Source organism: Bison bison, unplaced genomic scaffold (assembly GCF_000754665.1).
Source record: "Bison bison bison isolate TAMUID 2011002044 unplaced genomic scaffold, Bison_UMD1.0 scf7180017864280, whole genome shotgun sequence".
NCBI lineage: Eukaryota > Metazoa > Chordata > Mammalia > Artiodactyla > Bovidae > Bison > Bison bison.
The window spans coordinates 8,011,623-8,029,066 of record NW_011494852.1 but is presented as its reverse complement, the minus strand read 5'-3'; the positions used below and the strand labels follow the sequence as shown (position 1 = coordinate 8,029,066).

At 51.2% G+C, this 17,444-nt stretch overlaps 1 protein-coding gene across 1 annotated transcript; it reads right to left on the bottom strand.

Annotated features, from left to right (window-relative positions):
• Window positions 1–17,439, bottom strand: ITPKC (inositol-trisphosphate 3-kinase C; the record flags this gene model as incomplete). The annotated part of the gene is made up of 7 exons (XM_010849333.1): window positions 1–1,457; window positions 4,401–4,472; window positions 5,086–5,187; window positions 7,388–7,592; window positions 9,062–9,275; window positions 11,885–11,984; window positions 16,462–17,439. Coding segments are annotated over 7 exons (1,875 nt in total), but the record flags the coding sequence as incomplete, so codon positions are not given.
• Between the last annotated feature and the right edge of the window lie 5 nt (window positions 17,440–17,444).

Sequence of the window (17,444 nt, the reverse complement as noted above, 5' to 3'; positions counted from 1 at the left end):
TGGACTACAGATATGTTTATTGGGGTGTCGTCACAGGGGGAAGGCAGTGAAGCGATGTTGCCTCCTGATCCCCAGTGTGGCCCCATCAAACAACTACCTCTCTTGTATAAATAAGTATAAAGACAGTAGAAAAGGAGCAACCCTCAGCCTGGAAGACCATGCCAGAGCTTTGGCTAAGGGGGAGGGGGCGCCTCTCTTCCCCCAGCCCAGCCTGGTGGGCCAGGAACCCAAAGTTAGGAGCAGGACAGAGGGGCTCCACCCACGCCTCAGGGTGCTGGGGTCTTTTGCTTTGGACCAGGTTGCCATCCCCACCCACCCTGCACCTCAGGCCCAACCAAGCAGGGCATCTTCCCTGCAGAGGCCGGCCGGAGAAGGGGCGCTCCTGAGGAAAGTAGCTGGGTCCTGAGCCAGGCCCATGTCTGCCTGGCGTCTGAAAGCCCTTGCTGCGACCACAGCCCTCTAGGAGGAAGGAGACAGAAGAGGGCAGGAGGAGGAAGTCCCCAGCTGAGGCTGGTGCCTGAGGGTTGAGATGGTGCTGTCACAGTGGCGGCACGGGATGTGGCTGTGGTTTCGGTCGCCAGGGGGTCAGCAGTTCTCCAGGGAGCAGGGAAGGAGCCCATGGGGCCAGGGGCGGGTAGGACGGGGTGAACCGAGCCCTGCCCAGCGGTGTCAGCCCTCAGGCCCAACCCACAGCGCCACACCCTCAGAGCCTCTGCCAGCCTAGGCGGCCCCCAGATGAAGAGTGGGGGCTGTAACTGCTGGGTGGGAGGAGAGCTGCTGCGTTTGTTCACTAATGAGGTCTGGCTCTCCCGCCCCGCCAGCAGCCAGCCCGCAGAGGGAGGGGCCGTGGTTACCGTCACTCATGTGGTGACAGGCCTGAGGTCACGCCTGTACCGTGCAAGCATGTGCACTGCGTTCTTTCAGGGCGCGTGGTTTAGCTGCGGCCTCTGCATCCCCTCTTGGCTGGTCAGGGGCCCAGTCTGGTTCTGACTCAACTGCGGGCCCCAGCCAGGTCACACTGCCTCTCCAGTTCTTAACAACCTCTCATCTGGTCAAAGGGTGGGGCGGGCCCTCACCCGCATTTCCAAGGCCCTTCGGATCTTCCACGCTGGTCCTGCATGGTGTGCGATGCAACCTCTCCTATCCCTGGACTTTAGCTCCCCTGTGGCCAACCTCAGGCCCCCTCACATCTCGGGGCCCCTCCAGCCAGATGGGCGCCATCCAATAAATGAACCTGGTTGTGGACGAGCAGGTCAGCTCTGGGCCAGGCCCTGGAGCAGGCAGATCATGTTGTCCAGGCCCCAGAGGTAGCCGTCCTCGCGATTGCCTTCAACCCAGGGCAGCCTGTGGCTGAGCGTCTGGTGGTCAGGGAGGGCCACGGTCTTGCCGAAGTCAATCATCCAGACCTTGGCCAGGCCGGTGTGGTCGTGCACAAAGAGGAGGGAACTGCCTACCACCTGCAGAGGGAGAGGCAGGAGGTTAAAGGGAGGGGCAGGCACAGCCAAGGTCCCGGCCCCAGCAGACAGCTGAGAGGGTGGCTGATAGCATGGACTTTGGAGTTGGGCTGCCTGGGTTCAAGCCCCAGCTCTGTCACTTACAGGCTGCATGGCCCTGGGCAGGGGACTTTTAACTCTCCTTACCATTTACCTCGAAGACTGCTATGCATGTTATTTATAGGAAGTAATCCACATAAAACTCTTAAAAGACTTGCCTGTATAAACAAATACAAAACAGGGATTTCCCTGGTGGTCCAGTGGTTAAGAATCCGCGTTGCAATGCAGCGGACAAGGACTCGAGCAACTAAGCCTGAGTGCTGCAACTCAAGCCTGCACACTGCAACTAGAAAGAAGCCAGTGACTAGAGAAGCCCGAGAGCTGTAACTAAGACCTGACAGCTGAAATAAAAAAGTTTTTAATGTAAAACAGTGTTAGCTGTTACCCCTTTTCAAACTGGGGTACAAAATCCAATGCCTGCAGGATCCTAAATGGGTCAAAGGAGCCTGGTGGGGACTGAGGGTGTGGATAATGCCTCCTCATGGTCAGGGGCAGCAGCTACTCAGCCCCAGGGAATTGCTACTGGTGACCCGAGGCAAGTGGCTTCCTTTTTTCCAGGCTCAGTTTCCTCATCTGTAGAATGGGGATGACCTCCCTCCTTGGGATCATTGCAGCATTCCATGTTCCACAGCTCACAACCTGCCTTGTGGAGCTGGGCACACCGCCCTACGGAGATACTGGGCTGTTTTTTCTTTTTAAATTAGAAATACAGGGCTTCCCTGGTGACTAAGTGGTAAAGAATCTGCCTGCCAATGCAGGAAACATGGGTTCGATCCCAGGTCCAGGAAGATCTCACATGCTGCGGACCAACTAAGCCGGTGCGTCGCAACTATTGAGCCTGTGCCCTAGAGCCCAGGAACCACAACCCCTGAAACACGCGCCCTAGAGCCTGTGCTCTGCAACAAGAGAAGCCACCGCAATGAGAAGCCTGCACACCGCAACCAAGGGTAGCCCCCGCTTTCTCCAACTAGAGAAAGCTCGAGCAGCAGCAGAAAGCCCGGCACAGCCAAAAATAAATAAAACTTTTTTTTTTTAATTAGCAACACAGTCCTTCTTCTTGTCTAACTACAGGTTTGCAAGCCCCTCCCTTTTGCTAGTTGGGTTTCAAACATCAGTTCTTCCAGGGAACACAGGTGACGGGGCAGCTGAGCAGGTGGCTGCCAGGAGAGGCACCGCCGCCCAGTTCTGGATGGCTGTTGGCACATGGGGAGGAGCCCAGGACTGCCACGTCTCCTGTGGTCCAAAGGAAACTAGAAATCCCAATTTTGATGTGAAGTCTCAGGTTTTAAATCTTGGCAACTTGTTTTTTTTTTTCAGATTCAGTCACCAGGCAGGTGAAACCAAACACGAGGATAGAGGAGACAGAGTCCCCAAGCCTCCTCTTTGTGCCTCGCATTGTGAAGCTCGAAGGCAGTGATGGTGATGAGGGTGACAGTCAGTGATGACATGTGACAGTGAAAACTGGCACACACTGAGGGTTTCCTGTGGGCTGGGCTTCACCTAAGTTAATCCACTTAACCTTCACTACACCCAGGAGGCAGGTGCTCCTGGTGCCCTGTCCTACAGGTCAGGAGACAGGCCTGCAGAGCCACTGCCCAGGCAGCTGGGGTTCAAACACGGCCCGCCTGACTCCCAGATGTGGCTCTTTCGGCAGTCAGTGCTAACAGGAAAAAGAGGAGAGAGGGACTTGGAAGAGAGAGATGGAAGAGCGTGGAGATACACCTGGTGACGTCACCACAGACTTCCTGAGACAGCCCCAGAGAGGTGACGGCTTCCAAAGAGATAGACTGTGAAAGGGCGGGAAAGGGGAGGGGGAGAGCTGCCAAAGGAGGAATGCAGGGAACAATAACTGTAAGTAGCTATGGAGAATTCCCTGGCGATGCAGTGGTTAAGAATCTGCATTCCAGATCCCACGTGCAGTGAAGCAACTAAGCCCATGCGTGTGCAACAATGATTAAGCCTGTGCACTAGAGCCCAGGAACTGTAATGACTGAGCCCACACGCCCTAGAGCCCACACTCCGCAACAAGAGGCCACTGCAATGAGAAACCCTTGCACCACAACTAGAGAGTAGCCCCTGCTCTCCACAGCTAGAGTCCCAGTGCAGCCAAAGATAAAAAAAATACATAAAATTATCTTCTTCAAAGAGAAAAGAATCTGCCTTCCAATGCAGGGAACTTAGGTTCAATTCATGGTCGGAGAACTAAGATTCCACATGCCACAGAGCAACCAAGCCTGAGCACCACAACAAAGATGTCTCATGCCACAGCTAAGGCCTGATACAGCCAAAAATAAAGAAAAATTATTTTAAATAATAATTATGGCTACAAAATCATCACAAGAGCTGGGAGCTCTTCTGCGCTCTGAACAGCACTCTATATTCGCTCAGGTCCACCTCAGCAGCTCCATAAGGAAGGTACTATTTTCCCTTCCTCTCCCACGAAGAAACCAAGGCCCAAGGGGGTAGGCCACATGTCCAGGGTCACATGGCAGGACCAGCCTTCACCCCAGGCTGTCTGCCTGCAGTCCGTGCTCCCAACTGTCCCCTCCCTGAAATTCCTGATGCTGCTTACCCTAAAGAAGCAAACTCCCAAACCTAGGGGAGGGGCCTCTTTTTTTTTTTGCCATGCCATAAGGCTTGTGGGATCTTAGTTCCCCGACTAGGGTTTGAACCCAGGCCCTGGTCAGTGAGAGTCCTCACCACTGGACCACCAGGGAATTCCCTCAGGGTCTCCTTTTATAGCTTTGGCAGGTGACTCTGTCAGCGGTTTCTCCTGAGGCCACCTGGACCCAGACACCCCCCGACACACACAGGGCCCTCTGTTCCCATGGCGGCTGGGGCTCACACCTCGTGGGTCCTGAAGAAAGGGGAGCTTTCCAGAGCTTCACGAAGTTCTTCTAGGCGTGCCACATACTTTCTCTGTGGGTGAGAGGGAAGATTTCTTGGTTAGTTCATGGACTTTGTGGGTCCTTACCCACCTTAAGATCTGACTCCATCTCATTCCCCCCAAAGGAGTGGGCAGACGCCAGCCAGGATCGGATAAGAGGAGCCATGGGGAAATGGGAGGGGGCCAGGATTGGAGGCATCAGGGTGGCACAGATAAGAGTGTAGCTGGTAGATTACATGAATGCCCACAATTTCTAGCAGCTTTTCCTACCAAGAGGCAGACTCTTTGCCTTATAATCTAGGCTTGATCGTATGAGTTGCTTTGGTCAATAGAACCTTGTAGGAATGAAGGTGGCCATTCTGAGCTCAGTCATTGAGAGACCTTGGTTTTCACTTGCTCTCTTGTTCTGCTGCTTCCACTGTGAGAACAAGCCCAGGCCAGCCTGCTGGGCGATCAAGCCAGAAGCTGAGACAGTGAGGCAGCCACCAGACATGACAGCAGGGCACTCCTGGACCTGCCAACCCTGACAAGGCAGTAAGCGATGCCAGCCCAGTGTCAGCTGAAGCAAACAATGGTTAACATGGGAGGAACAAGGATGTGGCGGTCCTACGCTTCTGAATCTGGGGGCATGGGTGTCCCGCTCACCAGGATTATGTGGTTCCCGTCCACAAAATCCTCCAACACCTTTGTCACCTGCTCCAGCTTCTGCGTCTTCTTGAAGTTAGTGTTGCAGGTCCCGTCGGCTTTCTGTAAGACGAGGGGTGTCATGGCTTTTCCTTCCCACACCCAACACCAAGCAGCCTCAGACACCTCTGGGGGGCAACTACCTGCCTCCAGGCTTACTTGCTGTTCAGGGGAAGCCAGCCACCTGGTCATACTCAGCCCCAGGTCATACTCCTGAGCAACCAGTCCTTCAGGTCTGACCTTGAACCCCCTGGATGAACCGGTCTAGCCAAGTGGGCTTTGGAGAGCTTTGGATCTGGCTTTGAATCATGGCTCTGATACTTCCTAACTCAGTGGCCTTGAGCAAGTCACTTCACCTGCCTCAACCTTGATTTCCTCATCTGGAAAATGGGATTGTGTTAATATCCACCTCCTAAAGCTGGTATAAGGATTAGGATCCATAGCACAGTGCTGGGCGCCACTCAGTAAAGTGCTCAGTCGCTCAGTCATGTCTGACTCTTTGCGACCCTGTGGACTGTAGCCCGTCAGGCTCCTCTGTTCATGGAATTTTTCAGGCAAGAATACCGGAGATGCTTTCGAATTGTGGTGCTAGAAAAAACTCTTGAGAGTCCCTTGGACTTCAAGGAGCTCAAACTAGTCAATCCTAAAGGAAATCAACCCTGAATGTTGGTTAGGAAGGACCGATACTGAAGCTGAAGCTCCAATACTGTGGCCACCTGAAGTGAAGAGCCGACTCATTGGAAAAGCCCCTGATGCTGAGAAAGACTGAGGGCAGGAGAAGAAGGGGGCGACAGAGGATGACATGGTTGGATGGCATCACCAACTCAATGGACATGAGTTTGAGCAAGCTCTGGAAGATGGCGAAGGACAGGGACGCCTAGAGTGCTGCAGTCACAGGGTTGCAAAGAGTCGGACGTGACTGAGCGACTCAACAACTCTAGGGGTTCTTCCCTACCCAGGGATCAAACCTGCGTCTCTTGCATCTCCTGCATTGCCAGGCAGATTCTTTACCACTGGGCCATCTGAGAAGCTCCCATACTACACTTGATCTTAGTCAAAAGGCAGAGAAGCAGTAAAATAAAGGAGACTAATGTTATTTGTTATGTCTGAGAGAGGTACAAAGGGCCCCCTGAGTCATCCTGCCAGGCTATGCCAGGTGCCCTGTGGGCAATGGTAACACAGAGGTAACAGCACAGGTGTAATCAGATGAGGGAGGCAGATACTGAATAAGATCATCATAAAGGGAGATAAGATACGGGAGTGTGGGAAGTTAGAAGGAGGTAAAGAGAAGCCCTGAACTAGTAGGACAGAAATCAAGGTGGGCTTCCCAGAGGAAGTGGAATTTGGAAGGAGACTGGGAAGTAACTGAGAGTCAGTTAACCAGCGGAAGGGGGAAGAGCAGTCCTGGCACAGGAAACAGCAAGCGCAGAGGGCCTGTGGCCGGAGATAGGAGGACCCTTTCAAAGAAATGAGTACTTCACTGTGCCATCCACAGGGGCTTGTGGTACACCCACAGAGAGCTAATACAGAGGGAAAAGAAAGGAAGGAAGGAAGCAGAGGGGGAGGAAAATCTCTCTCTCTGCAATGATGAGGAAAACTCTCCAGGACCATGCCATCTTTTGTAAGAAAGAGAGGAAAATGTAGGCTGCATTTGTTTGTATATAGAGGAAGAAATGTAAGTAACTGATCAAGTGGTTCCCCATGAGGAGGTGTGGCGTTGCGGGGGGTGGGGGCACAGAACAGGAAGGAGAGCAACAGGGTTGGGAGAGAGATTTCCTTTACATTATTTTGACTTTCAAACTGTGGTGGATAGCTATCCACACAATTAGATTTAATTTACAAAAAAGAAAAGAAGAAGAAGAAAAAAGAGAAAACTTTTCTGCATAAGAAGGAAAAAGCCCATCCAGCTGCTGTGTCAGAAGATGGATCAGAGTGGGTGGGTCCAGCATCTGGGAGCCCAGGGCGGCTGGGGTAGGAGAAGATGGGGCTGGACTCAGGGCCTTGGGGAGGGGGAAAGAAGGTGGAATCAAGAGACTTTCAGGCAGGTGGATAAACAAAACTTGGTCTGTGGCAGACATGGCAGGAACAGGGAAGCGGACCTCTCCCAGCCTGTTTTTCCATCCTCTGCAGTCTCCTGCTCGCTCTCCAAATCTGGCATCTTTCCAGTTTTTTCTGACACCCTAGTTGGTTGGTTTTTCTGTCACTCTGTCTCAGACCTAGCTCTTAGCCCTCCAGAAACAGGCCAGCAGCTCCTGGGCCTCACCTTGATGCCCTCGATCCGGAAGCCCAGGGTGGAGGTTGAGCTCACGGTCTCCCTCCACTGCATGTAGCGGGGCTTGGTGACCGCACACTGGGCATGCTCCTCGGGGGTGGGGGCCCCGGGGTCCACAGCCACCATCTTCTCATACATGTCCTTCCGGGGCCGGGGCCGTTCTCGCGCCTTCACCAGCTCCTCCTCCAGGTAGGTCCTGGGACACAAAGGATGTAGCAAGGGAAACTATGAAGAACAAAGCTGGAGGACTTTTACTCCCTGATATCAAGGAGTGTTATAAAACTATAGTATGGCACAAGAATAGACAAACAGATCAGTGAACTGGGACAGAGTCCACAAACAGACACACAAGTACATTCACCTGATTTATGACAAGGAAGGCACTGCAGTTCAATGGGGAAGGAGCAGTCTTTTCAATCAATGATACTGGGTCAACAAGATATCCATACGGAAAGGGAAAATGAACCTCGATCCCTGCCTCACACCATATATAAAAATTACATCTAGATGGATTGCAGATCTAAATGTGAAAGTTAAAACTAAGCTTGTAGGGGTTTCCCTGGTACCTCAGTGGTAAAGAATCTGTCTGCCAATGCAGGAGACACAGGTTTGATCCCTGGTCCAGGAAGATCCCACATGCCACAGAGCAACTAAGCCCATATGCCACAACTATTGAACCTGTGCTCTAGAGCCCAGGAACCATAACTGCTACTGAGCCTGCACACCCTAGAGCGCGTGCTCTGCAACAAAGAGAAGCCACTGCAATGGGAAGCCTGTGCACCACAACTAGAGAGTAGCCCCTACTCGCTGCACCTGGAGAAAAGCCCTCATGGCAACAAAGACCCAGCACAGTCAAAAATAAGTAAATAATTAAAAAAAAAAAAAAACCTGTAGAAGAAAACACAGGAGATCACTGTGATCTTAAAGTAGGCAGATTTCTTTAAAAGCTACTAACCATAATGAAATAAACTGATAAACTGTACTACATTAAAAGTACTTCTGTTTATCAAAAGACATGAAGAGAGTGAAATGGGAGACCTGGAGAGAGAGAGAATGGTTTGTGTGTGTGTGTGTGTATGTGTGTGTGTATGTGTTTGTATCTCCAGCAAAGGACATGTATCCAAAATACATAAAGAATTACAAATCTTTATAACAATAAGAGAGCCCAGTCAAAAAATGAGCAAAATGAAATAGTAAAATGGGCAGTTTTCAAAAGAGGATATCCAAATGGCTAATCAATGCTTAATTTCTTTGGTCATCAGAGAAATAGAAATTAAAACAATAAAGAGATACCCACCAAGATAGCTAAAAGTAGTAAAACAGGTAATACAAAGCATTGATGACAAGATAGAACAACTGGAACTCTCATACACTGCTGATGGAGAAGGATGCTAGTACAACCACTTTGAAGATTGGCTTAAGACTTCCCTGGTGGTCCAGTGAATAAGATTCTGTGCTCCCAGTGCTGGGGGCCCAGTTTGATCCCTGGTTAGGGAACTAAATCCCACATGCCACAACTAAAGATCCCACATGCCACAAGCTGGACCTGGTACAGCGAAATAAATAATTAAGTATTGTTTAAAAAGAAGAAGATAGGTTTGGTGCTATTTTCAAAAACGTCCACCCAACCCTTTGCCTCTGCCCCATGGCTGCCCCTGAACCTACCTGCTGCCCATCTTGCAGTCCATGATGGAGGGGTTCTCAAAGTCTGCCAGCAGATCTTCCATCTGGTTAAAGGTCTGGCCATCCCGCTGCACTACGCCATAGTAGGCTGGCACAAAAGGCCGCAGGGGGTCACGCATCAGCTGCTCCAGGCTGCGCTGCTCATACTGACAGAAACGCTTCAGAATCCAACCATCTTCTCCTGCCTGAAAGTTCCCTGTGAGCAGCCATCAACAAGAGGGTCAGAAACTGAATGAGCCACTTCCCCGTGTGTCTCAGATCCTGGCCACCATCATCTTGCCTGACCCATCTGCAATACTTTCTCTCCCTCCCTCCAGCTCTCAAAATCTTGGCCAGGGGAATGTATTTGAATCAGTTCTAATGAGGTGGATGAACCTAGAGCCTATTATATTGAAGTAAGTCAGAAAGAGAAGTATAAATATTGTATACTGATGCATATATATGGAATCTAAAAAGATGGATTTATTTTCAGGGAGGCAATGGAGAAACAGACATAGAGAATGGATCTATGGACATGGAGGGAGGGGAGAGGGTGAGATGTATCCAGAGAGTAACATGGAAACTTACAATACCATATGTAAATGTAAATAGCCAATTCCCATAGCCAATGGGAATTTGCTGTAGGATTCAGGGAACTCAAACAGGTGCTCTATGACAATCTAAAAGGGTGGAATGGGTAGGGAGATGGGAGTTTGGGGAGGGAGGGGACATGGGTGTACCTATGGCTGATTCTTGTTAATGTATGACAGAAAACCACAAAATACTGTAAAGCAATTATCCTTCAATTAAAAAAAAATCTTGGCCACAGTTGGTGAAGGAAGGGCCTAGTTCTGCATTTTTGTTTAAACAGAGTCAGATTCCCAGCAGACTATGTTCTCATTTGTTTTGTAATTTTGGATTATGAGCTCACGATCAGCAGTGAGAACTTTTGTGACAGCTGAGTCAAGAGCATGACTCTCCAGAGCTGATATGCATTTGCTTCAGCCTGGAGTCCCAGAGCGCTAACAAAACGGACCTTGTTAATTCACAAATCTGGCATTTCCTGGGCCGTGCAGATAGTGTAGATTAGAATGACAGATAGTATTTTCAGATTATATTTTCCAAAATGTCTGTAACGGTAATCACGAACCCTTCTCCTGGGGCATTTGTTTTGTTTTCATCATATATATATGATGAGTAAAGAGTAGCTCATGTCCACACACTCTTCTAGAATTTTGCCACTCCAATCAAGAAGTGGAATCTAATTCTTTAATTCTTTTCCCCTTGATTCTGACAGAATCTTGCTTCTTATGGCAGAAGCAACACTATGACTTCAGAGTCTGAGACGCAACCTCCACTTTGTTATCACAGACCCTTGCCTTTCAGTCCTGAGCTACCAAGTAAGAAATCTGACTGCTGAGGCACCATACTGTAAAGAAGCCCAAGCAGCCACACTGAGAAGTCACACATGGGCTTTCCAGCTGGCAGCCCCAACGGAGAACCAGCCAACAGCCAGCATCAACTGCCTGGTGTGTGAATGAGTGAATCTCCAAAGGTTTCCAGCCTGCAGCCTTCAACTGTCCTAGCTGAATTCCCAGGTATCATGACGCAGCAATAAGCCATCCCACCTACGCTCTGTCTGAATTCCTGACCCAAAACTTATGAGTGTAATAATATGGTTGTTTTATTCCACTAAGTTGTTTGTTTGTTTTTTTAACCACTAAGTTTTGAATTTTCTGTTTTCCGTTTTTTTTAACTCAGCAATAGTAACTAGGATACATACAGATGGCAGGCCTGTGTTGACAGTTTTGGTGGTGGGGGGCGGGGAGGACTTTGCCTTTCTCTGACTCAGATCTGAGAATGAACAGGAAGATAAGTTCCCTTCCCTTTGCTCATAGGAACAATTTGTCTAGTCTAGCCCACTGCCAGTTTTTGTAAAAAGAAGGAAAAAAAAAAAGCTTTATTGGAACACATTATCTATGTCTGCTTATATGTTGCAAAAACAGAGTTGAGTACTTTACATTTATTATCTAGTCCTTGACCAAAAATGCTAGATGCTTGGCCTCATGCTACTATGTGCTTAAGACACCATGCTAAGTCCTTCGGGGGGAAAAAACATTAAAGCTGTTGTTTGTTGTTGTTTAGCCACTAAATTGAGTCCAACTCTTTTCGACCCCATGGACCGTAGCCCGCCAGGCTCCTCTGTCCATGGGATTTCCCAGGCAAGAATACTGAAATGGCTTGCTATTTCCTTCTCCAAAGGATCTTCCCTACCCAGGAATCGAATCCCCATCTTTTGCATCAGCAGGTGTGTTCCTTACCACTGAGCCAACAGGGAAGCCCCATAGCTGTTGTTTCCTGGGGGCCTACTCTGCTCCAGACACAGGATGGGGACAGGGACTGGGAGCTGCCATTTAGGAGGGGTAGGGCCCCAGTGAGGGAAAGTAACTTGCCCAGGGCCATCCACAAATAAAGAGCAGAACTCGGATTCAAGCTCAGGCCCCTCTGTCTCCGTGGTCAAGGTTTGCCCCCCACCACCCTGACACCATTCTAACAGGACACAGCCCTCCACCCTGAGGTGCGAATGGCCCGGCCCAGCCTAAGCACGCGCCGCAACGGCTCCAGGAGCTGGAGACTGCCCTGAGGTGCGAATGGCCCGGCCCAGCCTAAGCACGCGCCGCAACGGCTCCAGGAGCTGGAGACTGCCACTTAGCCCATTTTACAGATGGGGACCTAAAGGACAAAGAGCGGTTCCTTCCCCCCCTCCAGGCGTCTCTGCCCAGATCGGGCTGCCCCCCAGCCACCCTTCTCCCCGCCCGCTCTCACCAGAGTGTCCAGACAGCTGGACCCAAGGGTAGTGTTTTCGGAAGGAGACCACAAAGGGCGAATACTTCAGAACTGTCTTCAGCTTCTTCCACGGCTTGTTCTGTGTGGGGCAGAGAGGGTGGGGTCAGGGTTGAGGCCAGGAAGGGAGGATGAGGCGAGTGCCCTGAGAGGGAACCAAGGGGCAAGCCTGGGGTCTTTCCAAGGGCCAGTGGGGCTTCCTGGGATCGCTGGGCTTAAGCTCATTGGGGTGAGCAAAGCTCACTTACTTTAGTAATCATGAGCACCCTCCAAAGCCTCAGCAAAGGTGAGAAGAGTCCCTTTCCATTTATCTCAGTGTCATCACTTCTTTTTTTGGCTGCACAGCATAAGGGATCTCCCCCAGTCAGGGATCGAACCCTATATCAGGAGCACAGAGTCTTAACCACTGGACCACCAGGGAAGTCCCTCAGTGTGATCACTTTGTATCTGTGTCTCTCTGTCCTTCTCAAAGAAGTAAGGATAGGCTAGGTTTTGTAGTCACCAGTAACACCCTACATCTTTCCATGATATACACACACCAAAAATGGGGAAGCCTGCTGTTCCTGAATGAAGTCAGATCTTCCAGGGAAAATGATAAAGGAGTTGATGGATAGAGGCGGAACAACAGAGAGAGAAATAGAGACAGGGGGCAAAGTGATGACTGGGACAAAGATAGAGACTGTGGTGGCCCTAACAGCTGCTCACCAAAGACCTCAGGCTTGTCTCCCTGCCAGGAATACCCCTGCCCTCTCAAACTTAGCTTTGGCCAATGAAATGTAAGTGGAAGTGTCACTTTTAGATGGAGTCTTAAAGCCAGTGAGTGACTCCATGTTCGTTTTCCTATTAAAGAAGGGGGGGGGGCAGGGCACTGTGGCAAGAGAAACAGCAGCTGAGTGAAGGCAGCATGGAGCAGGGGCCCCTCGCCTCACCCATCACTTCTGAGGGCCCATGTTCAATCCCTGGTCAGGGAACTAAGATCGCACAGGCAGCACAGCCTAAAGAGAAGAAAAATCCTTCCTTGCTTCAAGTCATTAAGTTTGGGCGCTGTTTATTACTACAGCAATCCTGACCTCTTCCCACTGACACAGAGTTACCAGAAGAGAAAGAAACAGAGAAACAGAATGGGAGACAGGGTAATGACAGAGAAAGAAAATGAAACATAGATGCAGAGAAAAGGTGGCAGCAAATAAAACAGAGAAGCCAACAGAAAACAAGGATTCAGTTGTATCCTGTTGACTCAACCAAGAGCATCTGCACACACACACCCATGTGTGTACACACACACACATGCATGCACACATGCGTGCTAAGTCACTTCAGTCCTGTCCGACTCTGTGTGACCCTGTAGACTGTAGCCCACCAGGCTCCTCTGTCCATGAGATTTCCCAGGCAAGAATACTGGAGTGGGTTGCCATGCCCTCCAGGGGATCTTCCTGACCCAGGAACCAAACTCAAATCTCTTACGTCTCCTGCATTGGCAGGTGGGTTCTTTACACTAGTGTGCATGCACACACACACACAAATACCTTCTCTGCTCCAAGCACATACCAAACTCTTAGCAAGGATTGGGAAAATGAGTTGTGTCCAGAGAAAAAAACCTACATGGCTCATCTCCCTCCACTGAGGGTCAAAGTCATGTTGTCTCCTATACCCTGAAAACCCCGTTACCTAGCAGACATCTAATGGATGGTGGGAAGGTCAAACACAGACCAGAGAGTTGGACTGCAGGACTCAGGAAAGGTTCTCCCCTCCCCTCTCCAGCTGCCAGCCATGGAGAGGAGATGATGAATGAAGGTTCCTGTTTACTAAGCACCTGGAACAATCTAGGCACAATGACAAAGGCTCAGTGTGGCATAACCCACCTAATCCTAAAAACACCATCCCAGAAGGATTGTTGACTGTATTACAGGGGTGGAAAGACTCAGAGGGGTGAAGTCACCTGCCTAAATCACACAGTGTACTGTTGGGGTTCTATCTCTGGTCTGCCTCCACTGCCCTGGGGTTATCCACCACAGCCCTGCCAGATTACAAGCCTTGACTGAGAGCAGAACTGAGGTTGCCATGGTTACAAGCATGTCCCCAGTCATGGCCTGACACAGAATAAGTGCTCCAAAAATATAGTTTGGGTTGAAGGAAGTTGACTGAGAGTGTGTTTTTCTTTCTTTCTTTTAATCATAAGTAGATTCAGTATCTTCTTTATCTCTTTTTTCTTAGATCTGATGGTTAATCTGGGCTGTCTCAGATTTCATCATGCCCTTAGCTCACATGTCCCCCGCTCCCCACCGCCCCAGTCCAGGAAGCCCCTCTTTGATACCCTAGGTCTGGCCAGTCACCTTCTCTAGACTCCCACAACCCGGTGGGCTTCCCCCATCCCAGCCCTGACCCCTCCGAGCTGTCACTGCCTGTGATGGGTCTGTCTCCTCCCAGTGACCTGGGAGCTCCATGCAGGCAGGATGTGTTCCCGGCAAAGCCAACATGGAGCCAAACACATAGCAGGGACTTGGGGACTGTCTGTTGCCTGATTAGAAGGATGCATGTGAGAAGGAAGGAAGGGGGGAGGAAAGGAAGAAAGTAGCTGGGTCTTTAAGGTCAGATGGGATTTCAAAACGAAGGGGGCAGGAAGTGAGGGGTATTCTGGGCAGTGGGAATGGCTTGAGCAACAATCAGAGGCAGGATGGCAGCAGTGTGTTCGGGGAACAGCACGTACTTAGGCTCCGTTGCAACAGCAGAAGGGGTCAGGAGGGGAGAAGGGAAGCTGAACAGAGGAAGGAGCCTGGAGACAGGAAGCTCTGAACTCAGGACCAAACTCCTGGTCGCTATCAGGAAAGCCCTGGGGAACCATGGAAGACTCTGGAGCTGGGCACCTTCAAATATTAGTCACAGCTGGGCCCTGGAGACAGATTCTAGAGGATGAGGAAACACTGAAGACAGAAAGGCTCAGAGGAAGGCAGATGAGGAGGGATGGATCCACACATTATAGGGGTGAAAATGCCTGGGTTTTCAACTCAGTCAGAACTGAGTTAGAATCTAGGCTCCGACTGGACAAGGCCAACTCTAAGCAAGTGATCTCACCTCTCCAGGCCTTAGTGTCCCCTCTGTAAAATGGAGATAATAATCCCAAACTTACAATGCTGTTATAAAGATTCAACGAGTTAATAATACACAGCACTCAGAAAAAGTGCCTAGCGTTCAGTAAAAGTTGGAATCTGTGTCTTCCAAGGTCTGTGACTTTGGATGAGTCTCTGTGCTTCAGTCTCCTCATCTGTAAAATGGAGATAATAGAATCTTCCTCATAGGGCTGCTGTGAAGTTTAAATGTGTTGATACAAGCCAAGAGTTCAGCACAGGGACTTCCCTGGCGGACCAGTAGTTTGGACTCTGCACTCCCAATGCAAGGGGAGCAGGTTTGATCCCTGATTGAGGAGCTTAAATCCCTTGTGCAGCAAGCTGCAACCAAAAAATAAATAAATCAACAAAAGAGCTTGGCACAGGGCTTGGCATAAGTGAGTGAGAGCTGTTGCTTTCCTTTTTTTTTTTTTTTTTTTTCCCTTCATTCACTCCAGCTCAGCTGCTCTGAGATGCCAAGGAGGTGAGGGAATAGGGAGAGGGAACAGCAACAGCAGAGCCTCAGAGGGTCAGTGCAGGCAGGCTGGGGCAGGTCTATCTGTTACACCTGCGGCCACATGTGTGAGCATGTTCAGAGAGCAAAGCATGTGGGGTGAGTGGGGCTCAGGGCAGACTCCAGCCAGGGGCCCCAGGACAATGGGAGGCTCCAGCAGACTGACCCATGGGAGGCTCTCATACCTGCACTGACCCTCCCTCCCTGAACCTGCCCTGCCAGCCCTCCTGATTCACCAGCAGAGAACCGCACCCAAGCTGAGGATAGAGGATGTAAACAAGAGATTGCAGGAGCACCCTGGGGATCTGGGGGTAATGCAGTGGGGAGATGGGAGAGTCCTTGGCTGGGGTCCCTTAGCGTTTGGGGTTCACACAGCCCTTTGAGAATGATAAAAAAAAAAAAAATACTGGGTGCTTGCTCCCTACAGAAGTGAATGAGCTTAGGGTGTTGAAGACTGATGATCCCTTAAGGCAACTACGGGCCCTAGACTAAGCAGAGTTGGGTAGAAAGTGCACCCTTTCTGTCTCCCTAAACTACTATGCTTTAAAGTCTGGGCGGGGTGGGGGGGGGGGCGGGTCACAGACTGTCCAGAGGATCCAACAGAAGTCACAGACCCTTGCTGCAAAAGCATGTGTATATACTCACAGGACTCACGCAACTTTTAGGGGTTCCTGGGTGCCATGAAGTTGACCAGCAGCCATCCATTTTAGACCCCAGGACTGGAGGCGGGGGAAAGGAGAGAATGAAGAGGAGGGCGCCTGGAGAGCTAGGAACCCTGCTGTCAGAGGGAAGAGGTTGGTGGATGGAAGAGGTGCCTGGAGATAAAACTGCTGGTGGAGTTCTAGAGAACTTCTCAAAGGAAAGGCGGGGGTGGGAGAGTTGGGGGGTGGGCTATGGGGTCTGTGGGGGTCTGGCTCAAGGGTGCAATGGGTCCCACTCACCCCAGACCTGTCCTCGGGGTCGCTGGCACCTCCGCCCCCAGCCACCACGTCATCCTCAGACTCGTCGAAAGAGGAGGCAGAGGAGAAGCCACCACTGCCCGCCTCAAGCTGGGAGGGGGGTCCCCCTGGTCGAGCCTCAGGCTCAGGGGTCTCCGGAGTGATAATGAGGCGGGGCACAGGGGTCAGGGTGCTACCCTCCAGGTGAGAGTACAGGTGAGTCACCAACTCCCTGTGTTCTGGTTCTTCTAATGAGTCATCTTGGTTGGGCTCCCCCAAAAGGCAGTCTGTCCTAGGCTCCGTCTGGGGTCCGTCAGTGCCGGGCTGTGACCACAATCCATCGGTATCTTGTGTTGGGAAACCACCGGGGTCAAGCTGCTTCCAGGCTGTTTCAGTGTCCTGTTGTATCTGGGAGCCATCAGTGTGCAGCTCCGTCCAGGAGTCTTCGGTACCTTTTTGCGTCCTGGAGCCCTCGGTAAACGGTTGTTTCCAAGAGCTGTCAGCACTGCGCTCTGTTGAGAGAGGGACCCCCTCTGGCTGGGTCCGGACGCTTGACCTGTTCTGGGTGCAGAGGTTATCAGCCCTGGGCTTGGCCCTCTCTGACTGGGTCTGTGACCCATATTTTTCTAGTTCTGTCCAGGGCCCGTCAACCCCTGGCTGTGCCCAGAGGTTAGTCCTCTGGGGCTGAGACTGGAGGTCAGTCCTGTGTGGATCAGCCCAAAAGCCATCTGTCCCAGTCTCTGTCCAGTCACCGGCTGTCTCCAGCTCTGACCAGTGGCTGCTCCCTCCTAGATGTGTCCGGAGAATGGACTTGCCTGGCTCCGTCGTTGGGTTGGGCCGCTCCGTCTCCGCTCCGAGGCCAGCTGCTTCAGGCTCAGCCCGTCCGTCGGCCCCCGACTCAAGCCCGAGGCTGGCCCTCTCGGGCTCGGTGTGGCGGTTGGACTCCTCGGTTCGGGCCCGGGGCCCGCCCCCTTCCGGCCGCCCCA